The sequence below is a fragment of the Ceratotherium simum genome, chromosome X (genome assembly GCF_057802395.1).
Source record: "Ceratotherium simum simum isolate JZ-2026a chromosome X, ASM5780239v1, whole genome shotgun sequence".
NCBI classification, from domain to species: Eukaryota; Metazoa; Chordata; class Mammalia; order Perissodactyla; family Rhinocerotidae; genus Ceratotherium; species Ceratotherium simum.
The window spans coordinates 18928620-18955075 of record NC_141940.1 but is presented as its reverse complement, the minus strand read 5'-3'; the positions used below and the strand labels follow the sequence as shown (position 1 = coordinate 18955075).

The following is a 26456-nucleotide window of genomic DNA, read 5'->3' as shown; positions in this document are numbered from 1 at the left end:
AAACTCGATGCTATTATTTCAAGGTTGGTAGCCCCACTGACGGAAATAGATCAAGTTCTCTGTTCTCAGCTAGATTATCCACCTTTATCTGCTAGAATAGATGAAGTACTCAATTAATCCTTGTTGAGGTTAATTGAATTCACTTCAACTGGAACCTTTTCTCTATCTTTTTTGGTATTTGTCCAAAGTCTCTGTAGTACTCTCCATGCCATTCTTCCATGTTTGGGCTTGTCTTGTCAGATGTTGCAGGGAATGATATCCATTCAAGTCTGTCACCCCATGCTCCCTAGACTCTGCATGTATCCCATATGGGTAAATTTTTAAACTGTGTTCTCAACCACATCCTCCCTTACTCATCTACACTGCCCTGCAGCACCTCTCAATGCTTCAGCTTCCTCTCTCCTTCCTCCTATCCCTGTGGTCATTTGTGCCCTGGGCTAAAATTTGGGAGAGAAAGGCATCTGACCTCATGGACACTGGAGTATTGTATCTGTCTTGTGGTAATCTCAGGTATGAAATATTCATATTTTTTTTGAGCAGAGTACCTGGTTTATTTCTGACACAGGTGAACCTCAGGACAGTTGCAGATTCTGGGATGAGGGGTGGGTGTTGGGGCCAGAACTCCACCTTGCAGGCAGGGAGAGCCTCATCCTGCATGGACACAGTGCTGTTGCTGCCCAGCACAGTGATGCCCAGCGCCTGGTGCCAGGTGTGAGTCTCCTTGTACTACTCATGCACCACCACCGAATCCAAGTGGTGATCAACGTCACCTGAAGGTCACGGTCCTACTGCTGCTGGCCTGCCACTCAAACTTTCAGAGTGGGAAACAATGCATTCTGCTAGGTCACAGAACTGTACTTCCCTATAACTTCTCTTCTGAAATATTTTTACTGGGTAGGGTCAACATGGGGAGCAGAAGTATAACCAGGTAGACAGGAGAAGAGTGTAGACACGAGAGAGGGATGTTATGGCCCAAGGCCCCTGTCATTGACATGCATGAAACTGTCTGAACGGCAATCACCCGATAAAAACCATCTAGTGGTCCTTATTATTATCCACATAGCAGATGAAGCATGAAAACAAGGGGTGCTTGCTTGATAGCCATCTCTTGCCAGAGGTTGCACCAGCAACTGGAGTATTATGGTTCTCCATCCAGCATTCTTTGCACTGTTTTACACCAATAAGCAACACTAAATATAATCAAAACAAAGAATCTCATATTAAAATCTTTATTTAATTGGAATTTAATTGGATTTAATTGGAATATTAGAGCTGGAATACCTCACATGCTCAGCCTTTGTATCAGTCTGTGTCCAATCATGAGATAGAAACTACATAGAACATGAATATAAAGAATTATTAACCTATGATAAGAGTAACTATAGGATATAAGAAAAATCTATATTGTAATCTACATTGTATTCTAGGGCTGAGGGAGAGTATCCAAAAAAGGACGAATTTGGAAAGGGGCCCTGATCTCCAGGCCTAGGGTTCAGATCTTGTTGAAGATGTAGTCGCAGCCTACTGGATGGCAGAGAATTTTGCTGGTTGGCCTGGGTCAGACATGGTCTGCAGTCAGTGGGCAAGCAGGAAGCAACCATCTGGAGAGTAGGTGGAGTGCAGTCAGGATGCAGACAAGCCTCAGCCAGAGCATGGATGCACGGGCACGCAGAGGGAGTGGGGTCCCCAATGGTAACCCCCCAGGGCACAAGTAGATCTACAACCCATGGCCAGGTACGCAGTCATGCAGAGGGACTGAGGGTGCTGGTGTGGCAGGAGGCCTGGAGTGTGTGGATTCCTGGCAGGAGGGCTGGGCATTAGAAGGACCATGGAATACAAACCTGGGAAGGGCACGTGATCAAAGGGAGTCAGGGCCCTGGTGCAGGCCAGAGCCCTAGAGTTCATGGTGTCCAAGTTGAGATGGCAGCAGGAAAGTCATTGCCAGGCCAGGCTGGAGCTGTGAAACCATCAGGGACCACCCATTCTGGTTCTGTGGCTGGGTTAGTGCGCCACCAGATAGTCTCACGATCACATCTCGTACTGCTAACCCACCTCAACAACTGGAAACAGCAAGAGAGCCCCTTCCACTTCCAACGTACTGCTTGCACCTTCTACTGAGAAAGCTCAACATGTGATTACTGTAAAGGAGAAATGACTAAAGGAATTCCGTCCATTATTGCAGAGCATGTATTGAAGGGTGAATTCGAGCTGAGAGGCAATACATTGATAACTGGAACAGCCCATCCCTTTGGTTTCTCAGCTTCCAAATGCACCCTTCTACATACATTTGCACTCTCTTACAGCAGCAAAACAACTCTACATTTCTACCTAGGAGCCATCCCAGTCCTTTTATACATTATCACCCTTCCCCCAAATTAGATGACTCAGAGTCCCAAGTCATTGCCTCTGTCGTGGGCTTTATTAATTACTCCTCAAATTCAGTCAGGCACCCGTTGAATATTCTGTTACCTAAAGACTAAATTGTAGAGTCAACCTCCAATAACTTGTGCATAAAATAAAAAATAGAAAGCAGGATAGAGAAAAAGAAAATGGCGAGTATATACAAATAGACACATACATATAATAAATGTAGAGAAAATATGCAAAGCTACTATAGCCCTTGTTTCTGTAATTGATCTCAAGGTCTTAGTTCTTCGATTACCAATTACAATTTTCCCTCACCCCCGGCTAAAACCTCAGATGCTTTGGGTTCTCTACCTGGTGGGGTGACCAAAACCATTCCCCAAGGGTCTGAATCCTGAATCATTCTGCTTTTGTTGTTGTTGTGATAATTTTCCATTAATTTTTACTACTGTGTGGTAGGCAGAGTAAGGACCCCACAAAGATGTCCACATCCTAATCCTCGGAACCTGTGAATTTATTGTTACAAGACAAATGGGAATTAAGGTTGCAAATCAACTGATCTTAAAAATAGGGAGATTATCCTGGATTATTTGGCTAGGCCAAGTCTCACTAGGGTTCTTAAAAGTGGAAGAGGAAGGCAGAAGAGGGAGAACCAGAGATGGCAGTGTGAGGACTCAGTCCGACATTGCTGGCTTTTGAGGTGGAGGAATGAAGCCATGAGCCAAGGAATGTGAGCAGCCTCTAGAAGCTGGGAAAGGTGAGGAGACAGATGATAGTCCCCTTAGAGCATCCAGAAGGATTGTAGCCCTGCCAACATCTTGCTTTTAGCCCAGTGATACCCATCTCAGGCTCCTCACCTCCAGAACTGTAGGAAAATAAAATTGTGTTGTTTTAAGCTATTAAGTTTGTTGTAGTTTGTTACAGAAGCAATAGAAAACTAATACACTGAGTGTCAAAGAAAGTTTTCATATCCATGGATTACCTGGAAACCTGATCCGTAAATTAGAGAACCAATTAAAATCCATAATAAATAACAGCCACTGAGTCACTGAAGAATTATTTTTATCTTTTATTTGAAATAACAATATAACAGGGTAGATGGCATATAGCCACTCATTGTGCACTCAGAATTTCTTCTCACAGGGCGATGATGGATTACACTCAAGCCCTCTTGTCCAGGAGGACAGGTCCTCCCTGTCAGGGCTACCCCAACCATCTTCTTCACCTTTTGATTCGCCCTGCATTTGGAAGCGCTACATGCTAAAGAGCAGCATATTCAGGATGTCTAATACTCCATACTTCACACTCCAAATTTTAAAATCTTGTAAAACTATTAGCATCTTTATTTTCCTTTCAAAACTAACTAACTTTCCCACACTCTTACCAAAACTCCTGCTTCGATGCCTATGTAACTGGGCTTAGATTTAACTATTCTAGAGAAGTCAAAAGCCTGAAATTGGGAAACCGAACTATCACTCCCCTCTTCTAAATCTAACTCCACCCTTATCCTTCAAGCTCTCCAGCTGCTGAAGTACTACAAAAGTTGAACAAATCTTTCATTATTATGTATGCAACACCTTCTTTCATAAGAGTGATTAATTCAATCTGGGAAACTCTTATCTACCTTAGCAATCTTCAGGTCCCATTCAAGCCTCCTTCTAGATGCACTGTGTTCTGAACAATAGAATTCCCAAACTTCGGAGTCGGGTTTTCCCCATAGAGGGCATCTTTCTAATTTCCCACAGCACTAAATTCCAGTTTATCTCTGTAAAGGCCTCTGGGATTAAGAGGATCGACAATCTCTTGGATTAATACAGCTGTACTAAGACCATACCCCATACACAAGGGGAAACACCATTATTGGTAAAAGTGGGACCGAAAATTCAATCCCTCTATGTGATGTGGGGAAGCCTTTTAGTACAAGTCATTTGTTTATAACAAAGGTACAACGCGTTACAGATTCATTGCCTCAAAGGCAGGAAAAGGCTAGGTTACAGAGATGGCATGTGCATAACATCAGAATTATCAAGTCCCTGAATAATATTGAGCTCCTACAGAATATGACCAGGATCCAGGAGACTTTTACCCAGAAGTACATCATATTCAGGCACAAGTTTTTTGACACGGTATCAAATCAGTAACAAGTTTGACTTTCAAATCCTACAGTCCACTTTAAAGCATATATTGTTTACTTGTTAAAGGAATAAGACCACCATGCTATAAGGCACAGAGAAACAAAAGAAATCTGGAATTAGTCTTGTAATGTTGAATGAAGAGGATTGTTCAAGGCTTCAGATAAAGTTCTGCTAATCAATGTACCTTTGTGGCAATGCATGCGTTTCTCTGAGAAGACCAAAATGGCACGGTGGCCTCAGATCACTAGGAACAGCTTGCTAGCAGAGGAACAGGAAAAATGGGTCAACTTCTTGAAGGCAAATCAACTCTATCCTCAAGGTTTAAGCTTAAGAGTATATAGCCCCTTTGGCCTTGGGGAAAAGAAGGCAGTATGGCAAACAATTTAGAGACTTGACTTGGCGTTCAGTCTCATCTTTATCTGCCCAAGAGGATTCATAAGTTACCAGCTTCATTTACCATTTATTGCCAGAACCCCAGCAACTATTTTTTTTATTGCCAGGAACTCAGCAAATGGTTGTGGGTTTTTTTCTTTGCCAGGACTCCAGAAACTATTTTTTCACCATCAAATTGCTGAGTATGATCAGCAGAAGAATGACTTTGTGTGTGTGTGTGTGCTTTGACTTTAATAAATTTACAATGGAAAGGCATACGTGAATATAAGAAGCAAAAAACGTAATCATCCCTGTTTACAAAATATAAACAATTCAAATGTACAATAGCAAAATACACCAAGATACTCTATACACTACAGTAGTGGCTCTCCAACTTTTTCAAGCATCAGACTCTCCATCAAATTGCTGACCCCGACCCTGGGGTTCTGAATTGCAGGTCTGTGGTAGAATGCAAGGAGTTTTTATTCCTAACAAGTTCCTCCACGCTCCTGACGTTGCAATTAAAAGCCATTGCATTAGAATATGGAAAGCACAATTCTAGTCTAATGGGAGAGAATTAATGCTTATCAGCTGTAACTGTGGGACTGAGGTGTCTGTATCAGGGTTAGAAAGGAGATTTCTCCATAAGTGTTTCTGCTTAAACTTTGGTCCTGGAAGCTAACTGCCTCTTCATCTTTGGCTAGAGTTCAGAGTTCCTTCCACGGAGGAAGTGGTAGCCAGTGAGGCAGTCAAGCAGATCTGTGCAAGCAGAAGTCTGTTCCTCTTACTCCCCCTGAGGGGTCTCCCCAGCCTTTGTGTTAAAAGGCTGGGACTTCCCTTCCCTTCCCAACAGCTCTTCAAAGATCTCATTGTGCATGTAAAAGAAGATGTACCCCGTGCAAAGCCTAGCCTCCTGCATCACAGCCTCTTGGATACTTGCTACCTGCAGATCATTATAAGTGAACCAGACTTGCCTCTCAAAGTCATAGGCATCGCTGATATAATGGCCTGAATCTGGGGTCTTCCCAAGGTGGCTGACAACAGCAATGAGCCGATAGGCATGACTATCTCCCATCTCGGCATTTCTTTTTGGTTTCTTGGCTTTAGCTTCTGTCTTCTCCATATCGAAAAGGTCTTTGTTTCCAGGGTTTTTATTGGAACCCAATGCACCTAGGGAATTCACATTGGCCTCCTGGAGACTTAATTCTGTGGGTCTTCTGAGGCTCTCTGTGTACCACTGGGCATCTGGCTTCGGAAGGCTTTGAAGCAGTGCTTGCTGAAGGGCTTGTTCGTAGAGTCTCATCCTTTTACACTGCTGGATCTGTTGAGCCACTCTTCGGAATCCTTCTGGAATTCTGGGTTTTTTGTCTCCATAAAAATCTTCAGTAGTCTCAGTGACATTCTCAAAATGTACAAGCATATGGGTTTTCTCATATTTGTTTAGTTTTAGATGTTCAAGCACTTCTTGAGAATGAACTGCAAGACAAGTACCCGGACTGCTGGTGGACTTACGTTCACCTCCACGGGTCTGAGAAAGGGAGGCGTCTTTCAGACCCGTCATCAAGCCAGCTGCTAACAGCTCTTTTTCAATGATTCTTCCATGTCCTGAGTTTACCAATTTGGATTCTATTATATTCAGTTTAGAATATTTTTCCAGCTCTTTTTTCTGCTGTTCTCTGCCTGTTCCTTTATTGACAATTTGGTATTTTTGTGGTTCGGGTTCTTTGTCTGATCCAGTGTGTGGAGTCACGGAATTCCTGGATTCCGAGGCCAAATTCGTTGAAGCAGTCAATGAACTGATGGCTTCAGAATGCATCTTTTGAAGGATCTTTAAGATTTGGAAATCCCTAGTACGTATATTCTTGCTCAAGGGAAGAGCTGGTTTGGTACTTTCATTGCAATGAGAAGACAATTTCAAATATTTGGAAATAACGACTTCCTGGTCATCCTTCGTTAAAGACCATGACTCATTAAAGCTATAGCGTTTCAGATGAACAATAAGGACCCTGGGCAGCCTGCTGAATTTGTGCACTGCAACAGAACTCTTGTGCTTACACTTCTCACATTTATACTCAAGCTCTTCCACTCCAAAGTAAAGATCAAAAGTAGATTGAATAGACAAAGGAAGTGCTTTCATTCCTTGGGGAAGGTTGATGGAGAGATAATTACTCACTTCTCTCTTGAGAACAACCTTACCACAGGCTTTACAAATAATAGAGCACAGCAACTCAAACTCAAAATTAGTGATGACAGGACAAACCGGGACTTCGGTGGCAGCATTGCTAGCAAAAATCGGTTGAGGTGAATTTTCTTCCTCAGATTCAATTTTAGTCTTCCAAATACTGTTTATTTTGCCTTTGTGCTCTTTTATCTGATCTAAACAGTGACCTAAAAACTCATGAGCATCATTCTGTTTGTTGCCAGAGAATATCCCTGCAACTGCTGAAATGGTCTTTTTAATCTTCACAAGTAACTTTTCCTTGAGTTTTACGTTATAAATATCTTTCAAAACAAGCAGCTGTGCCAAGCACGTGCTAACATCAAAGGGAATTTTCCCCCATGGGAAACCCTGATTGAGTAAATCATCAGCAAATGATGGAATCGAAAATAGGGACTGTAAAACTGCATTCATGTAACAGGTGTTGCCCAAATTGGGGAGGCCTTCCCATAGTTTTTCTGGGTAACTGTCAAAGGTCATCTTGAGTTTCTTCCACTCTGGGTCATCCTCACTAAACTTTGGTTCCAACAGAAATGCCAAATACATTTTCTCATACAGAATTTGGGAAAGAGCAGTGCCATCTAGGAAAGGGTTTCCAGTAAAATCGGTCTTGAATTTACGTCCAAATTGTAATTTCTCACTCTCTCTCAACTCTTTTATCTTCAATTTTTTCTTCTCATTGTGGCTTGCATACTTCAAGGGATTTCTCTTGGATTTCTTGTTTCTGACAGAGTTATTCTCCTTTGGGAAGTTCTCATTCATCTCTGAATCAGATGATAGCATCTTTTTCCTCTTCTCACATTGCTTTTCTAATAACTCTTTGCAGGTAAGTGTTGATAATTTTGATGTAAACAAAGGCATCTTCTTGAGGTCAGGTATACCGTTTCCTTCTCCTGTCTCATAAGCTGCACTACTTGACCTCTTACACACTTTGTGAAATGAAGTTTTGTTGATTTCCTTCTGTGTTGTTGTGCCAGCAAAGACACCTCCATCCCTACAAGGTCTCATGGGTGGTTGAAGATTATTTTGATGGACTCTATCCAGGAACATCTTCAACTGTTCAGCATCTCTGGAAGATAATCTTTCAATAAACAAGAAGTTATCATTTTGGAAAGTTAAATGCAGGTGATTTTGGTTTTCTCCATAAGATCTAAAAACCACATTTTTAATATTATTAATTAGCTGAAAAGTTGTATACTCTCCAGTGTTGAAACAGACCACCAGTCTAAGTTTCTTCTTCTCTTCCACTGTTTGAATGAATGCTTCTTTCGACTTAGACATCCCAATATTCCTGTCCCATATTTGGGCAAAACCACGTACAATTAGAGGAGCCATGCTTTTTTTACAAATAAAATACACGTATCCGGAATTATTGAAATATACGTATCCGGAATTATTGACAATCTCGAAGTTCCAACTTGTTTTGCAAGTTCACTTGTGGAGACAATACCAAAGAAATGGTTCTTTAATTCTCTATACAGAATGATCCTGTTTCTAATGTTGGTTTTCTACCAGAGCCTCTTCAGATTCCGGATATCCAGCTCTTCAGTGATAAAACCAATATCCTTCAAGAGCTGTCCGTGGTTGCATGAGGGCAGAGTCTTGATTCCCAAGGCAAGGTGGCTACTGGAAAAAATCAAGAAAACTTACTTAGGTTATCAGAGAAATGCTTGGATAGAACTCATACTCTACTCCCATACCCTAAATCTCCTTTCCACTGCAATACTAGATTCCATTCTGATTAATTTCCCCACTTCAACTGAAATCATTAAACACGTGGAAGACTTTCAATACATAGCCGAAGAGCATAATGAACAGTGTCTCAAGTGTATGCATATTATATACTAATCCTCCTGTCATAGAATTACCCCACAGGGCAACCACAATAAGTGAATAAGAAAGTGAGAGACACTATCTGGCCCTTGACCCAATAACAGATGAATAGCTCTTGATGTCCAGAAATCTAGAAGACTTCATACTCAGGCCACTAAAAGTAAATCAATCTACCTCACTCCACATGTAGTTATGTTCCTTCTTTCACGTGGCACTGGTTTCCACCAGTGCCTTCACATTCTACCCCATGTGGGGGCCTAAACTAACACAGTTTAAAGCAGATACCAAAGAACTGGCTACCCCCAGCTCCAACAAGCCAAGATGACCTGGTATGTTCTAAGCAATCCCAATTCTTATTATAAGTGCAGGGTAATTGAAAATTTAAAGCCATGCTGAACCAGACCATAAAAAACTCATCATAATTTTTGAAAGTTGGTTAAAATGATGACTGAGACTCAGTTCAAGATTGTATTTACTATGCTTTACTATTGAACAAGCAAACACATAGTATAAAAGATATACAAGAAACAGGATATGATGAATGGAGAGGTTTCTGTTGGCTCCATTGTTGGCTTCACAGTTCCTATGGAGGCATGCTCAAAGTTTCAAGGTCAGTATAATCCACCCAGAGTGAAGAAAGCCCCACATTAAAAAATGAAAGAAACCAATGGCCTGGTGACCTTTTGGCCATTGTACCAGCAGTAAAACCAAGTCAACATTCAAGGGTCTGTTATTAACATATATAAATTTCTTATTAAGTCCCAATTAACATATTTCTACTTTCTATTTCTTAATGCATCATCACATGGTTTATAGAAAAACTGGTTAAGGTCAACATGGGTGAATTATATACTGAACAACACCATCGCTAGGATCTTTAGTCCTGCTTTCCTCATACCTGCAATTATGTTCTTATTCACCTGTCTAAAGTAGAATCACCAGCAGATTCCTTGGGTCAGCTGGACTGAGGAGAATTGTCATGAGGCCTTACAGTATAACTGGACAACCAACATAGGCAATGCGAAAATCACATGCAATAACTTCGAGCAGGCCTTAGATCTTATGTTCTCTTTTCCAGAAAATACTATCTGAACACCTTCTTCAGGACATACCTAGCCATCTATGGACAAGTATTTTCATCCAGGGCTAATTATGAAACTGTACAAGTGAGTGTGAGATGTTTGTGTTCCCGACTACATGGAATTCAGATGGTAAAGAAACCATTTTTATAATCACAGTCTAGCACTATCCTTCTTCTGATTGGCTAGAATTGCTTCCACATTCTCCTCCTATTGATTACATTTTACAGCTAACATGAAGTGCCTGCTATTTACCTTACACAAGCTAAATTAGGTAGGGTCGTTTCTGGCTTGAAAACTTCACAGCCATCCATTCTGAACTTCAGTCCAAGAACTCCCCAAACAAGTTCTGAGGCTTTGCAAACACACCGTTCATGAAGAAGACACCTTAGCACCTTTTAATTAGTCTCACAAAGTGATAAATCTGTAACCCCAATTCTTTACATGTTAACACTTCCAAGTACACACTGTCTGCTTTGGGGCAAACCAGATGCCTCCAGAGATTCTGCTAGCAGAAAGTAAGTAAAAAGAGACAGTAAGACAGCAAATCACTGATGTAGGGAAAGAGAAAGTCATGTCATGAGGAATAGCACCAGGACAGTGCACTGAGATCACCACAGCCTACATGTAAGAAGTCAAGGTAGAACTGAAAACTTAACCTACCACTAAGTGCTCCAAAAATATGACAGAAAAAGATCAACAAAAAAAGCCCACCATGGGTAACTCTGCTTGTCATCCTATATCAACTACAAATGGTCAAAAAATACAGACAACTTCCAGCCAAATGTCCCACCTTTCCAAAAACATCTTGAACATCCTATGTGAACATTCACGAAACTTGTGGTAATGTATTCAAGGCAAGGACAAACTCTTGAGTACCAAGTAAGTAAAGGAACCATTCCCAAAGCCCTAACTGCTCTAACATGACATTTGGGTTTCAGATACACTGCTGCTCCCTAACAACCAAGATATCATCCTGTTGGTAATGAATATGTCTCCCTAAAATAGAATGGCTCCTTCCAATGGCCAACAGTATAAGCCCATTGGTATTGAGCAGTGTACAAATATGTTCAAAAAGACAATGTTTAGTGGTCCTCCTGACAAATATTTACCATTAAGCCAAGCCTAAACCTTAGTCTATATGGTATCAGAGATTAATGCCCCTGCCACCTGCTTCTCTCATACTTAGCCCTCCAAAGGACACACTGGTGACTCCAAAGAAGTTATATTAGTGACTAGCATCCCACTGACACCATGGTCAACTCTAGAGTATCTTGCTCACTGACAAAATTAAGTATAAGAATAACAATTTCTTGCCCATCATGTATAGGCTAGACAGGCTCCCACAGCCAGCTCTGGCCACAGGGCCCACATAACCTGAGCTAGCTCCCTGTACTCAAAACCAGTGGAGAAGATTCAGATGTACTTAATCACGCAAAATTAAAAATTTCTGAATAACTCTGTAGTGGACCAATCTGAATTAATGAATAGGTTAGCACTTAGCACTACTACAAATGTTTGTATCAGAAAGCATGTGTCCAAGAACTCACTGCAAGTTATGTTTTCTGCTACATAGTTAAATATTCTTCCTGAATCTTGTCTTTGTTATTAACTTGCTCAGCAAGCCCTATCTTTATGGATAATACTAAAGGAAATTGCTGCTAGGTCCCTGTCCAAATTATCAAAAACTCAAAATTTGTGGAGCATACATTAAGATTTTTGTTTTATAAAGTATTTTATCTATCAACCTACGTTCAGTGAATATCTGATCGCACCTATTCATATACAAAAATGTGTGTGCATTCAAGTGAGAGAATAATCATATTTGTCATGGTAGAAACAGGGCCATAAAAACATTCAAGCACAACAGCAAATTCAAGTCGTCTGGATTATTTATAGCTCACTGTCCTATTGTAGATGCTAAGTAAGAGTTTAAACTATTTCCTCTCCACAAAAAAAGACAAAGTCTTAACTGTTCCTATTTCAACCACTTGAGAGAACCTACAAGCCTGGAACCACTTCCAGTCGGCATTCAAAAACTTTGCAATCCCAGCTGATCTGTATTTATCAAAAATTGTCTGTCCTTTCTAATGATAGCTGAAAATCTGAGACCCTCATGGCATTTCCACTCTCTGCCTTCAAAACACAGTTAAGATGTGTTTCCAAAACTATGTCTCTATTCACCATTCCTTCTTCACGTTTCAACCTGTTTACATTTCATTCCAGAATCAAGGAGACTTCCTTGAGCCCACTGAGCAGGAAAAGTGAAGATTAAGAACCATGTTGCTAATGCACAGCTAAGAACCATCTTGCTGATGCACAGTTGAAAGGTCTAACCATTGCTCACTTTCCTAGGACATCTTAAGCTTAAATCACCTTCTTGATTCTGTCTCATCTCTCAAAGGCTTTTAGGGCTTCCTTTGATTGCTGGTTTGTAGAAGATTTTAAACTAAAATGTATCAGTTTTCTAAGACTCTGCTGAAGAACACTACGTAACTATTCTATGCAGCCAAAAATAAATGTTAGCAGTAGTGCTATTCCTCCTCCCTTGCCACTCCCACATCAGATTCAAAACATATGGATGACAACTACATTCAAAAGTTATAGGGGCCAACCAGGTGTCATAGTGGTTAAGTTTGCGTGCTCCACTTCGGCGGCCCGGGGTTCGCAGGTTTGGATCCTGGGCACGGACCAACGCATGGCTTCTCAAGACATGCTGTGGCGGCATCCCATATAAAGTAGAGGAAGATGGGCACAGATGTTAGCCCAGGGCCAATATTCCTCAGCAAAAAGAGGAGGATTGGCATCTGATGTTAGCTCAGGGCTAATCTTCCTCACACACACACACACACACACACACACACACACACACAAGTTATGAAAGCCAAAGTGCTTTTCTCTCATTATACCCACAAACGCAGTTCATTCAATTTGACTGATCACCTACCAGTGCAACACACTGGGCTAGCTGCTGATCTCAAAGCATAGCCAGAAACATAAAGGTGCACTACTCCTGTCACATTTGGAGGCATGACCTATGGTGTCAAGAAGCTGGCCGTAAGGTTAAGAAACTCCTGGCAGAAATGTCTGCTTCCTTGTTAATTTACTAATTCACTTTACATTGATCTCCTTGGTCACTGAGTATTTGCTGAGCATCTGCTCTATGCTGCATATTATGACTTCCTGAGTGTCTGCTCCATGCTGGGTATTGCAGCCAGCGCTCTCAGGGGCACAAAGAATGTTAGCATTTAGACTCTAAACATCACTGTATAAACATCACAATCGAAAAGAGTCTTGCTTCCAGTAGGGATAAAGTATTTGGGAAAATATCTTTTCACTGCCATTTTCTGGAGCTTGACACATACCCAGAGTGGGAGCAGTGTTTTGTAAAAGAAAGGATTTCCCGGAGTGACATTGCTCAGGCCCTACCTCAACTCTGCAAAATGCCTAGCTTAGCCTCATCCCTTGCAGAACAAATAAGAAATTGGCCCTTGGGAAGAATGCCTGCAAGCCTGAGGACCCAGAAGCCCAGGTTACTAATTCTATATTAAGATAATTTAATGAGGACTGGTGAGGCTTTTGCAGTATTTGCCTTCTGTATCCTACAGTTATATTTCCTACCATTCATGCTTTCGTTATTTCAAGAGCAAGAAAAACTTGAAAACCAGTGAGAATACACCTTTCAAATTGGAATATGCATTTCTCATTCACAGAGCATTCATTACATCCCTAAAAGAGAAAATCTGGAGGTAGTTACAGCTTGAAGGCAGATGAACAAACCCTAGAAGGCCTTTCAGGCTCAATGACTATGAGAAAGTAACATCTCTGTCAGATGTCTTCCATTGACATCTGATTACATCTGTGATCACCTATATAAATTCAAATATGTGTTTATTTCACTGAATAGGTGAGGGTCAAGGTATAGAAGGTGGTTTAGTACAGGTGGTGAGTTTTAATTATCATTTTATTCCATAACTTCTTATGTTTGAAAACATGTGGAGTCAGCGAACAAAGACATATCTATCATCTGATGAGAAATCCTGCTCGGTTACCCAAGCAAGCCTCTCTGGATAGAAATGATAAAGGACCCACGAGGTAGTGTGCTAGCCCCTGTATGCAGTAAGTAGAGAAGGCAGGGCCTGACAATTCCATAGAGGTTTCCAATAATTTCTGGGTATCTCCAATAATCCAAAGCAAGAGCTCTGAAAGACCAAATAACTTCGACTCACATTTACTTTAAACTAAACATAGCTGAGTGACCTTGGATAAGCCAATTCCACTATCAGGGCCCATTAAAATAACCGGAAAATGATCACCTAAGCTTCCTTCGAGGACTCCATTGTATGAGACTATGATTCTAGGTAGAATATACTTAATAAGCACACTGGATTTTCCAAGACAGTCCAAAGAAAAGACATTTTCTCACCAATTAGATGATGTGCATTAAATCTGGGCTTGGACACTATGGTCACCATACAAAAAATATCAGAGGGTGAGTAGGTGAATATGCTGAGTTTGGCAAATGGGAAGAGGGGATTCTCAAAACCCAATAGGTATTCATCTATCCACTCATTCCTTAAACAAATAAGTATGGCATACTAGCAAGCATTGTATTAAGCTCTAGGTATAGAATAATGAAAAGAAGAAAAAAATCCATGCTATCATAAAACTTTCATTCTAGCAGGGGGATAGACAATATATACACATAAAATACATGCAATACCAGATGGTGGTAACTCCTAAAGATAACATAAAGTTAGGGGAACAGAGTGTGCCAGTGATGGTGGGGATGTGCTTTGCTGCCTTATATAGAGTGGCCGGGGAAGGCCTGACTGATAATGATGATGCTATGTAGCAGGGTCTTGAAGGAAGTAAGGGAGGAAATAGATAGATGCAGGGTGCTCCAGGGAGGAGGAGAAATAAACACAAAGGACCTCAGGTGGGAGTGTGCTTGGCACGTCAGAAACAGAAAGCAGATCAGTGTGGCTGGAGAACAGTGAAGAAATTTGAAGAGCAAGAGGTGTGCAAGTTTCAAGAAAGAGCAGGAGAGTGAATGGACTAGTAACCTTGCTGAGCAGCACAAAGGGCCGACTTAAGGTTAGTGGTCATGAATTTACAGCGAGACCAATCAGCATATTTGTGTTTTTCTCCAGCTATATTCAGCTGCCCAGCTGCCGTGCTGCAGATGTGTAACAAGCAGAGCCTTGAATTTAACTTTGCTCGAGATTTTACCATTCATAAATAACCAAGTAAGAGGAGAAAGGGAGCCGAAAGTGTAGAGAAGAGAGTGATTATAAATATGGACCAGAAAGGGTAAAATGGGGACAGAAAGCAGAAACATGGAGAGCCCTAAATCTCAGGAAATATTAGGGGGTGGAGTGGAAGCATCAGGGGACCAGGAGTTCAGCTCTCGTTTCAGTGGCTATAATTCTGCCTCCTGCTTCTAAGCAGCTGTCAACTGCTTGTAGACTTCCTTCTCCTATTCTCCTCCTGCCTTCCTTTCTGTTCTTCTATTCATTCTCACCCGGGGCCCCAAAGCTGGAAGTAGCTAATGGCAATGGGGGTGGAGAGTTGAATGTTAGGGGTATGTGGACAGGGTTAGAGGCAGGCATGATCAGATGGGAGAGGGGGAAGGGAAACCATCCCCTCTCTTTTTTCACCCTCCCAAGTCCAGGTTAAAGGTCAACACATCAAGAGGCGCATTGCCTCTAGGGCATTAGCAATTAAATCCTGTCATTATGTTTGGTCCCAGCTTCAGTGCCCATGGCTTTTCAAAATGATTGGATCAGGGCAGATTCTGCTTCTTTCTCTGGTTTAAAGGTGCATTTCTGCACTGAGCAAATGTCCAAGTCATTGTATAGCAGAGCAATGCCATTATTTTGCCTCTTGACACACACTGCACATAAATCTCTCCATAGGAGGCCCTGACCAAAATGGGAAGAAATCTCTAGACTAGCAAATTGTTCCCATGAACTATTCAAGCTTTGAACTTTTTCTGAGAGACAGATTTGGCAGAGCTCTTTTTTTGTTTTTCATTCTTTTAAAATGCTTATGTTAGTGCTATTAATAAGACATAGTTGATTAGGAAAACAGAATGTAGATTATTTTCCAGAAGTTAAATATGATTTCATTAAGAAAGAGTGCTCTTTCGTGAGAAAGTGCATACTTGTTACATTGAAATCATGACAAATGAGGCTTTCTGGAAATTAATTTCTTTTCTCCTATTGCAACCCTCCTAGTATTTTGCAGCCCTTTCTGCTAAGTATTGCATTCATTTGTTTACTCACTTACTAACCAATATATTGCTTGATACCTAGTCAACTATGGGCATCGACTATGGACAAGATCCGAAGATGAAGCAATAAAACATTCCTGACCTCAGATAGGTTGTTAGACAAATATACAAAAAAATGGCAGTATGAGGGAAAATGTAGTAAGATAAGTAAAATTCAGTTAGTGTTACCTAAGGGTCCATGTGTTTTCTGCCATCTCAGTTTCTTGTACCATTTCCTCTCTGCCTGGAATTCCCTAACAATCTCCCTACTTTTCTCTTAGGTCTACCCTTCCTTTTAAGACCCTGCCTGAGTCTTACCTCATTCAGAAGATTGCCAGGCCTGATTTTTCCTGCCTCAGAATTCACAAAGCATTCACTTTTTGTCAGACTGTCACTTAGCCTTTGCTACCCTGCACTGCTGCTTCACATGACCCAACCGCAAAGTTAACAGGTATCAGAGAACCATGAGTTTGTCTTCAGTCTGTGCGCAGTGAAACTTCCCTTTGCCGAGGGAAATCATAAAGCTGGATGAGTCAGAGCCCTTTAAGGATTGGGACCAAAGAATTCTAACTTTCCTTAAGAAAACAGTGTCCAAAATTTTAAAATAAGGGCCAGCAAGGCAGAGAGGGGTGTAATTAAATGGGTTCGAACTGTTACTGGAACATCAAGCTGACTAAGGCATGAAGGACAAGTTAAATGAGATGGGAGACTGAACAGGTGAAGACTACTATCTATCGAATTAAAAATGCATACACACTTTAATGAAGCAATTCTAGGTTTTGTCCTATAGATATAATTGCAAAACTGTGTAAATCTTTTTACCAATCAGCATCTTTTACTCATATTAATTTTTAAAATGACCTCTAAAATGAGACTTTTTCCTCTTGTTTTGTAATATTGGCAAAGGAACAAAATCAGTAACAAGAACCACATCATATAAGAATTGCTACACATGTGAAGAATATCAATAGTCATCAAAGATTATTTGAAGTAAGGAAATTCATTAATAGGGAGCACTGTGGTATTTCCCCTACTCCTATGTCCAAGTCAAGTGTGGGGTGGGGACTAGGATTGGGGAATTGTTTCCAAACGAAGTATGTGATTGCATCTCATACCCTGGCCACATACTTATTGAGCAGTCAAAATGCTTAAGTCCAGGGGCCGGCTCGGTGGTGTAGTGGTAAGTTCGCGCGCTCCACTGTGGTGGCCCAGGGTGTGCAGGTTGGGATCCCGGGCATGGACCGACACACCGCTTGTCAGACCGTGCTGTGGCAGTGTCCCATATAAAGTAGAAGAAGATGGGCTCGGATGTTAGCCCAGGGCCAATCTTCCTCAGCAAAAAGAGGAGGATTGGCAATGGATGTTAGCTCCATCCTCATACACACACACACACACACACACACACACACAAATGTTTAAGTCCAAACTCATGCAACTAGAGCGTGTGAGTCTTGGAAAACTTGACAGGTTTACTCTGGAGGTGGAGGGACAAAGGGACTGGTGCCTGACTCAAACTGAGAAGTCATGATACAGAATGAAGTGGCCCCTATGACAGGGCAAGAGAAGGCAATAGTGGAGCAAGTTTCTCTCTCTCAATTTCAAGAGGAAATGGTACAAGATTCGACGTACTGAGTGGAAGATAACTGGACTACACCTCATAAGGAAAATCATCCCAAAGGAATTGTTTGCCAGAAAAAGGTGACACTCCAAGAAAGAGGCTCATGGATACACTACAGGAGAGTAGGAAATAAAGGGGAAATCACAAAAAATTAGCTGGATCTCCTGGTACTTTCCTGTACAGCAACGTACCCGTCCAAAAAAATCTTTGAGGAGATACTTTCAGGATACTAATGGAGTGGGTTCTGCTACTGTGGATCTATCAGGGCTGTTTATGGCCTCACATGACACAAGGGGGAGCTATAGCATTTTCCTTTCTAAGGTGAGGAGGGCAGCAATTCAATGCGTCTTCAGCTTGGTTACGGACACATGTGACACAGTCAGGCCTAGTAAGAGCTATGAGAGAACTTTACATAGCCATTTTTGGGGAAATGAACTTGAAAATGTGTTAAATGCCGCAAATGCTGGAATGAAAATCCCTCATAATGCCTTCAAAACACCAATCTGAAGAATCAGCTCCCTAAACAGGGGAAATGCAAAGTTGTTCATTTTTTTAAAACTTGTCCTGAAACATCCTTAAGAATGGATTCTCAAAACCCAAGTCATACCTCTAACCCCTAAAAAGGTGATTTTCATTCATCTCCCTATTTAAGTGGTCCCTCATTCTGCATATCAGATCATTTTCCTCCTTGCTGCCACTAAAAAAAAAAAATGTGTGTGTGTGAGTGTGTGTGTCAGAGAGAGAGAGAGAGAGAGAGAGAGAGAACACTCTCCAAAATCCAAGCAAGTCAGTACTTCCACATTTATCCGGAGCTTTGCAGCTCCTGTTTCTGGAGTCTCTAACCCACTGTTTGACAAAAACAATGCTCTGCTCTCAGCTTGATCATTTTGGAAGAAAAGGAACTCACAAAGCTCAAATGAGAAAATGAGCAGCTGCTCTGGACTTGCATCCTTGAACAGAGTCCCTAAGAGTCCAACAAACCACCTCACCCTTCCTTTCCCTACTGATATTTTAGTGATGTTTATGTGGTGCTAGTGGAGGCCATCCCGCAAAGTAAGGAAGGCAGAGAGCTAAGAAGCTCTTCTGTAAGTTCTGAATGACACTTATAAAAAAGCAGACAAGGCAACATGCAACCATGCTTCAGAGGACCTGGGAGCCTTCAAAAACAGGGCGCTGAACCTCACCCAATGACCCTGCTTCCATTTTCCCTCCACAGGACTATGGCAAAATGGGAAAGTCTTTGCTTGCCCCAAATGAACCCTCAAAGAAAGAAAGCCATGACTAGCCAAGCAGTAGTAGCCTTAAGCATGAAACACTAGGTTACCACTCAAACTTGCTAAACTTATAACAAGTGATCAGAGCCTAGCTCAAACGTTACGTCCTTCATGAATTTGTCCATCATTCTCCCCACCTAGTGGTATCCCTCTTCCCTCAATTCTTGCTTTTTATCTCTGTGAACTTTAAAACACATAAGCACCTGGAGAGCAGCAGGGCACGTTATTTCCCCAGTACATAGGTGCTCAGAACCAAAATCATGTACCCCACACAGCTTACTGTCTACATTAACATGAGTCTATTATTCCACTATTTTCATCAACATGACTTTACTATTTGAAAAGACTCTTGCCCAGGAAGATACAAGTTGCAAATAGCTTTTCTGTACATTCCAGCAACTCTTCAATAGAAAGCATCAACTGACAGTTTATACCCTAAGACTTTCTGAACCTCTTGCCTCCAAATCCCTGTTTTGCTGTGTCCACCTATTCTAAACCATTATATCATGATTTTTACCCAATCCTAATAAAGTCCCCTCTCCCATTAGGACAGACTTCACAGTCTCAACATCCCAGCCTTTCCCTTTCTCTCCGAAAACACTATTAGACTCTGTCAATTTGGAGTTCTCCCTTACAGTGGTAAGCAATAAACTCAGCTAAGCTTTTTCCTGGCACCAAGTTGTCCTGGTGCTATTTTGGGGAGCCAGTATTCAACATGCCCATTTGATAAATGTTAAATCAAGTAATTAATTCAGGGGGTAAAATGACGGCTTGGTTTGGCTTTGGCAGGCAGAGGGTAACTGTAAAAAGAGTTCTTACTTTGGAGTTGACTTTGAAGCCATTGAAAGGGATTTAGATTTGATTGATTTTCTATCCCTATTTTTATAATTATACCTTTATGGGTTTTACTTTTCCATGCCTTTGACTGGACACATAAGAACATATGTGATAGAGCTCACATACCTTAGAGCAGGGGCTAATTTAAAGCCAACACAACAATGGAACAGTTGCTTTCTTTCTTTAGAGCCTACTTGTTTCCCCTTGATAAGCGAAATACTTTTGGAATTTAGGGAACCACCTATGCTTACTTCTCTCAGGAGCTGCTGGGTAACTGTGCAGGCTTCTGCTGGACGTGTCACCAACCATATAGGTACAGAGACTGAAAGAAGGAAAGAAAAATAGATTCATGACAGCAGGTCAATCAATAATACATTGATTTATTTAGTGCCTCCTGATGAAGGTCAGAATTCATGAGAATTTCCTTGAGAACTTGCAATTTTCTCACTGAAAGAGACTATGAGTTGTATTGGGTATTTTCTACTGCAGCTGTTTTCAGCAATTTTCAGCGCATATTTTCATTTGTGCTGAGGGGCGACATACTTAACGATTTCCAAACACTGAGGGGCAGGGATATTTCCCATACACAATCAAGAAATTTGTGCCACAAAAAACTTGTCCAAGCTCATTTCCAAATAAGGAAAATAAGCCTATGGATAAATGACTTACTTAAGAGCACAAATTCCCTTATATTCTTTAAATATCAGTATGCTGTTGTTGGGGCCCAGGGAAGGCCACACCAAAACATCCCACAATGCATACTGATTATTTTGAATTAAATTTACTTGTTTTGACTTAATGTAAAGTTTTGACCTTTCTCTCTCTGTTCCCCCTGAAAGCAGGAAATAAATCTCCCATGTGAAAGGTACCCTCCCTGCACCAGAAGATAGAGACATCCCTATCACCAGAACTAGGGAATTCCGGGCCGAGAAGCCTATATAAACAAACCTTGTTACTTTTACTAATTTACTACCTCGAGCCTAAACTCTGCTCAAATTCCTCGCTAATTACGTACCCAAACCTAAGTTTCTGTGTCCTGTCATTTCTTCACAAATTTATTGTTGCTTGTGTAAAAAGATATATAAACTGCTTTGTTTTGTTCACTCTTGGAGCATCATTAATATGATCTCCAACATGTATGTATTAAATTGCTTTTTATCGTGTTAATTTGGTCTTGTGTCAGTTTTATTTTTAGTCCAGCCATAAGAACTCAAGAAGGGTAGAAGGAGGAATTTCCCTCTCCCCAACACTGTCAAAGCACACATCCTTATAGCTAAGACCTGAACTCAGATTCTCCACTGATTACCTGTGTGGTATTTTTCCAAGATACAATGAGGATTTACTTTTATGTCTTCCAGACACGTGAAAACAAACAAGCATATATCTAGAAGGAACCAGTATGTTCTCAACCCACAGATGCTTATGTTGGTTGCTTACTTCCCTGCTGGGGGCTTGAAAAACATGCACAGAGACTGAATGGACCAGGGAAGTGAGTTATGGGAAAAGTTGGATTTCTCCGGTATGAAAAAAATGAGGCCAGTGACCAAGAATACTGGACATGTCCTAATTAATGCGTTAGAGTGGGTTGCTGCCAAGTATTTGATTTTCAGTGTTATGTTCTTTTCATTACAAAAAGGGGGTTAGAAACGAAGGCCAGCTACCAGAGGGCAATGCTGATTCTTCTGAGATGCTAACTTGCACCTCTGGCTATAGCCACAAGATGATTAATGACAGCTAATTGAGGCAGCAGGGGCAAACCAAAACCAACTGAATTTATATTAAGAAATCAAGAATGACAGCAATAAACCAGATAATGTGCTCATATACTTTTAGATAGATAATAAAACAATCAGTTTAATATTTTCTATTTACTACTTGTGGAATAGCCCAGTTAAATAAATTATAACTACAAAAAAGAAGAAACTCAAAGGCTTCGCTACGCTATATCTTCATTACTTCTAATAGCCCCTATTTGTCTAATGCCTTTTCTTTTGTCCCCCTCTATCACCCCAGGCTATTTACATGTGCTTTCAACCAGGTGTCTCCATTTATATCTAGCTACTATGTGGAATCTAGGTGATAACAGCCTATCTCCTCTTTGTTACTCTTATAACATCTTAGCTCCTACACTTGGCTCTTCCACTCGAGCCCTTCTCCAGCTGAGGATCTAAAAAGCTTTTTAAAGGGTATGCACCATTTTGTGCCTCTAGCTATTCCTCATTTACTCACTTAAACCTCAGAAGCACAAGATTTTACCATCTGGTTTCTTAAAGGGGCAATGCCTTTCGGCCATTACAGAAAGTACAACAGAATTTAACCTAAAACAGCCTTCTTCAACAACGCCGCAATTCTTACCTACTCTCAACTGACTTCTATACCGTCATTTAGGCCCTTGCTATATTGTAATGTTAACCAGCTCAGTGCATTACGAGTGAAAACACCACCGGTTACCCATGTCAGCATTTTCAGCTACTCATATACACTAGAGCATAGAAGAACAGCAAAATATAGGTATAATTTCTTGAAAATAAGCAGTATTAAGCATAAAGACAGAAATGTATAGAAAGCCATGCTATCTACTTAAAAGAATATCGATCTGAAAATTAGAAGACCAGGTGTCTGGTCTCTGCTTCGCTATTAGCTAACTCTGAGAACTGGGAACTAACCCTGTCCCTTCACTGATCCTATTTCACCTAGCACAGCACTGTGCAATAGAACTTTCTGCAGAGATGGAAATTTACTATATCTGTGCCGTCTAATAAGGTAGCCACCAGACACAGGTTGCTATTGAACACCTGAGTGTGGCGAATGAGGCTGAGATCTTGAACTTTTAATTGTATTCATTTTTAATTTAAATAGCTATAAGTGGCTATTCGCTACCATATTGGACAGCATAGATCTATAAAATAAGGTGACTGCAGGCATAACTTAATACCTTGCCAGTTCCAGAAATTCTATTGTGATATTTACTTCCATACAGCACATACTGTAGGTTGGCTGACCCAACCCCCATCCATACTTCCATCCCTTTCCACCCCCCTTCCAGAGTGCTGAGGACATCTGACACAGCTGTCAATAAACAGCATCAGGAATCTACTGAGTTTGTGTACTTGATAAAGAACAGAGATGCCTAGAAAGACCTGTTTTGCCATTCCACATTCACTCTTTCCCTTTTCACCAACTGAATACAAATATGACAGCTAGAATAAGGAAGCCTTCCTATCTCATGAGACAACAACATGAAGATGAACACTGCAATAAAGAAGCCTTATTACTTCCAGGAGACAACAAGTATGAAGATGAAATACAACCAGAATCGAAGAGTGAACAGATTTCTTAAGAACATGGTTCCTTGAAGATGTCATTGAGCCACTGCAATAACCATCACATTTATTTAAACTACTGTAGTTCTGGTTTGTCACTTGCAGTTGAAAACCCAGGACCACTGGATATAGAATATCATGAGATTTAAGTCCAAAGGTTGGGAGAGGAAAAGTCTTTTTATATTGGTTGAATTGAAAGTTCAGGACGGCAGACTAAAATGAAAGGTCATAAAAGCATCCATCCTTAATGATCCGGAGCTACTACAAAGGAGTGAATTTACTACCAACACACTTTCTGTGATGTGACCCTGTAGTTGGGGTTACATGCAGTCAAACTTTTTGTTACATGCAGTCAAACATGCCTGTATGATATCTAGTTTTAATCACTAATTCCATATTCATGTTGGGAAGAGCCTTAAATAGAAATTTTGACAGCCCAAGATATAGTTGTTATGTGAAAAATAATTAAAATAATTAAACTCCTACTTATTTAAGCCACTAGAGTTAACTTCCAATGAACAGTTTCCTGACGTTCTATTTGTCTCCATTCCGCATTCATGTTTGCTTTTAGCATGAAACAGATGGGATTTTTACAGTCCATGACAGAGTGGTAAAAAATAGAGAGATGAAATTGTAGAAATGAGTGATCAGCATCAACAAGGGTAAGGCAGTGGGAAAGCATGAAGCCCGTTGCAAGAGCAGTTAATATCCCCTTTGGTTGGAGAGTTTGGTGCTATGAGTCACTAGGATGTGGAATTCAGTGAGTTCAAGGTGTGGTCCTAGAGATGAAGGATGAATAAATGTCTTACGACAGCAAAGTCTGAGTTCAAGAGAGATTGCAGTAGACAACCGGTTATACATTTAGGGAGCTCAGACAGCACACTTAGGTGGGAATGAAGATGACATTCAGATCGCAAGTGGCATCTGATGCCATATTTGTGACCAACTGAACACAGTGGGTCCAAATATTTATAGGGCTTCAGAACCACTTGAAGGGCTGATTTTAAAATGCAGAAAAAGGAGTGAATGTGTCTGTGACCAAAAAGGTAAAAAGAATGTAAAATCTGATTCTTATTCCTGTTAAAGACTTTACAAAATTAACTTCACAATTGGGGAAAGAAATCCCTCCACAGATATCACTGGAAACATCAACTTGATTGTCTTTTGGTTATTTTCAGTTAGAAAGAAAGTGTGTTCGCGATTCCAGTCAGGAGGCTGTTTGTACAAAGATTCCCAGGAAAAGGAGGGAGACTGCCCTGTGCATTTCAGTGAGTGTGAGAGTGCTGAGCAGACTCGGAATAGAATGCAGTGGACTGCTGTTGATTTTGTCAGTCAGCAGGCAATCAGAGCACTGCCTGCCCATCATGGTAACCCATGACCCCTGTCCACCAAGATTGGTACAGGGGATGCACATGATCCATGTGGGGACAGTCAGATCCCCTTGAATCTAAGCATCTCTTCTTACCACGTAGACAAGGAGGAGCACTGGTAGCTGTCTCCTCTTGCCACATGGAGAGGGCCTTTTTGTGTCAGGAAAGAGCCAAGACTCAGAGAACAAGAGAAAGCAGAGTTGAGAAACAGAATGAAAGAGAATACTACATGTGAAACTAAATGCCACCCACAGGATTTCTCAGTAACATGCCATAAATTTCTTTTCTTGCTTAAAAGCTACTTTGAATGGCTTTTATTTCTGACACCTTCAACTGAAAGTAACTCCACTAATATACTATGTGTACAGTACTTCGTTCAGAATATACAGTCACTATAAGAAGCCCATGACACGGATATGTTAAGAAAGCAGGATATCAACCAAGAATATAGTATGTGCTCATGTCTTCTTAAAAATATGCATAGAAAAAAATGTAGAGGGCTAATATTCTTTCCTACTGATATAAAACAGATTCATACTTGAGACAGGAAAGAATAAGTAGGATTAATCTTTTAAAGTGAAATTCAGGATCCAGGTCAATGCTCTTTTCTAGATAGATGTAAGTAAATCCAACCTCCCTCTGCATGCCAATGGGCCACAGGACAGGAACCTCTCTGAGGTTGGTAAATTCACAGACTTAGGAACTCTTGGTGCTGATGAGACATAAAAGATCCTTAGCCTCAGATCTCACAGAATGTCAGATAAGTACATTCAGGTCAGAGCAGTAAGTGTCTAAGCCAAGACTAGAACCCAAAGCTCCTACCTAAGTCCCTACCTAAGTGCAGAGTCTCTTCCTTTCCAGTCTACTCATTAAGTAAAAGGAGTGGGCACATTCCAGGAATGAGGAGCAGCACAAAGGTCCAAAGTACAATAAGCCATGTTAGGTTGGAAGAGAGAGGTAGGGGAATGAGGACATTCGTTATTTCAGTAACTAAATTCTCCTGGATAAACCCCAAGAACTTCTGCCTTATCTTGATTTCTATTTTCTAGTGTACAGTTAGAGTCTGTTCCAGGGGATACTCTTCCTACATGTAGGCAAGAGGTTAACGGCCTTCCAGAGATTCGAAAGAAGTGACTCATTCAGAGTTCTCTAGACAGCATTTAATTCTTTAACTATAGATAGGGTTGATCGAGTGAGAGTGTTATTGGTCTCACAGCTCCAATTAATTTTTTCCACCTTCCTCTTTTCCACTCACTTATATTTTCTCTCCTGAGTTTTAATGATGCAGACAGCACTGAGGCACCATCATCTTCCATACCTAAACTGAAATGGATTCACATAATAGTTTTACAGTACTGAGCATTCAAGTCACAATTGCTGTCTGGTTTGCCTTACTCTGTCTTAATGGCCAACAGAAAATACTCTCAGAGACCTTTATAGGAAAGCAGAGAAATTCTTAACATAATAATAGCATCTTAACAATTCACTGGAATGCATTATGAGCTTAGCTGGTTTTAAGATTCCGTTCTTTTCCAAGCTTCTGATGTACTTTTTTCTTCTCACTGCCCATAATGAACTTCATTCTCTTAATTTATCAGTCATTCAAAATCTGAGTGACTTGAAAATTGAAGACCATCCACTTGGATAAATTATTTGGTATAATAATGCCTAATGATACAACCTAAATAATCATATCAAATCCTACCCTCGAAATCCTAGTCCCACATTCTATTACCCCAATCAACCTAGCCCACAGAAT

At 40.8% G+C, this 26456-nt stretch overlaps 1 protein-coding gene across 24 annotated transcripts in view; it reads right to left on the bottom strand.

Moving 5' to 3' along the window:
- Positions 1 to 3409: 3409 nt before the first annotated feature.
- USP26 (ubiquitin specific peptidase 26) overlaps positions 3410 to 26456 on the bottom strand; it is a 64524-nt gene continuing 41477 nt past the window's right edge. For 19 of the 24 annotated variants that reach the window (XM_087427133.1, XM_087427140.1, XM_087427135.1 and 16 more), the window contains one exon: positions 3410 to 8715. In XM_087427133.1, coding sequence (XP_087283259.1) covers positions 5656 to 8424 — 2769 coding nt within the window. In that variant the 5' untranslated portion in view covers positions 8425 to 8715 and the 3' untranslated portion in view covers positions 3410 to 5655. Of the gene's footprint in view, positions 8716 to 20255; positions 20327 to 26456 lie in introns of all 24 variants that reach the window. The other 5 variants (XM_087427152.1, XM_087427153.1, XM_087427154.1 and 2 more) reach the window with 2 other exon arrangements.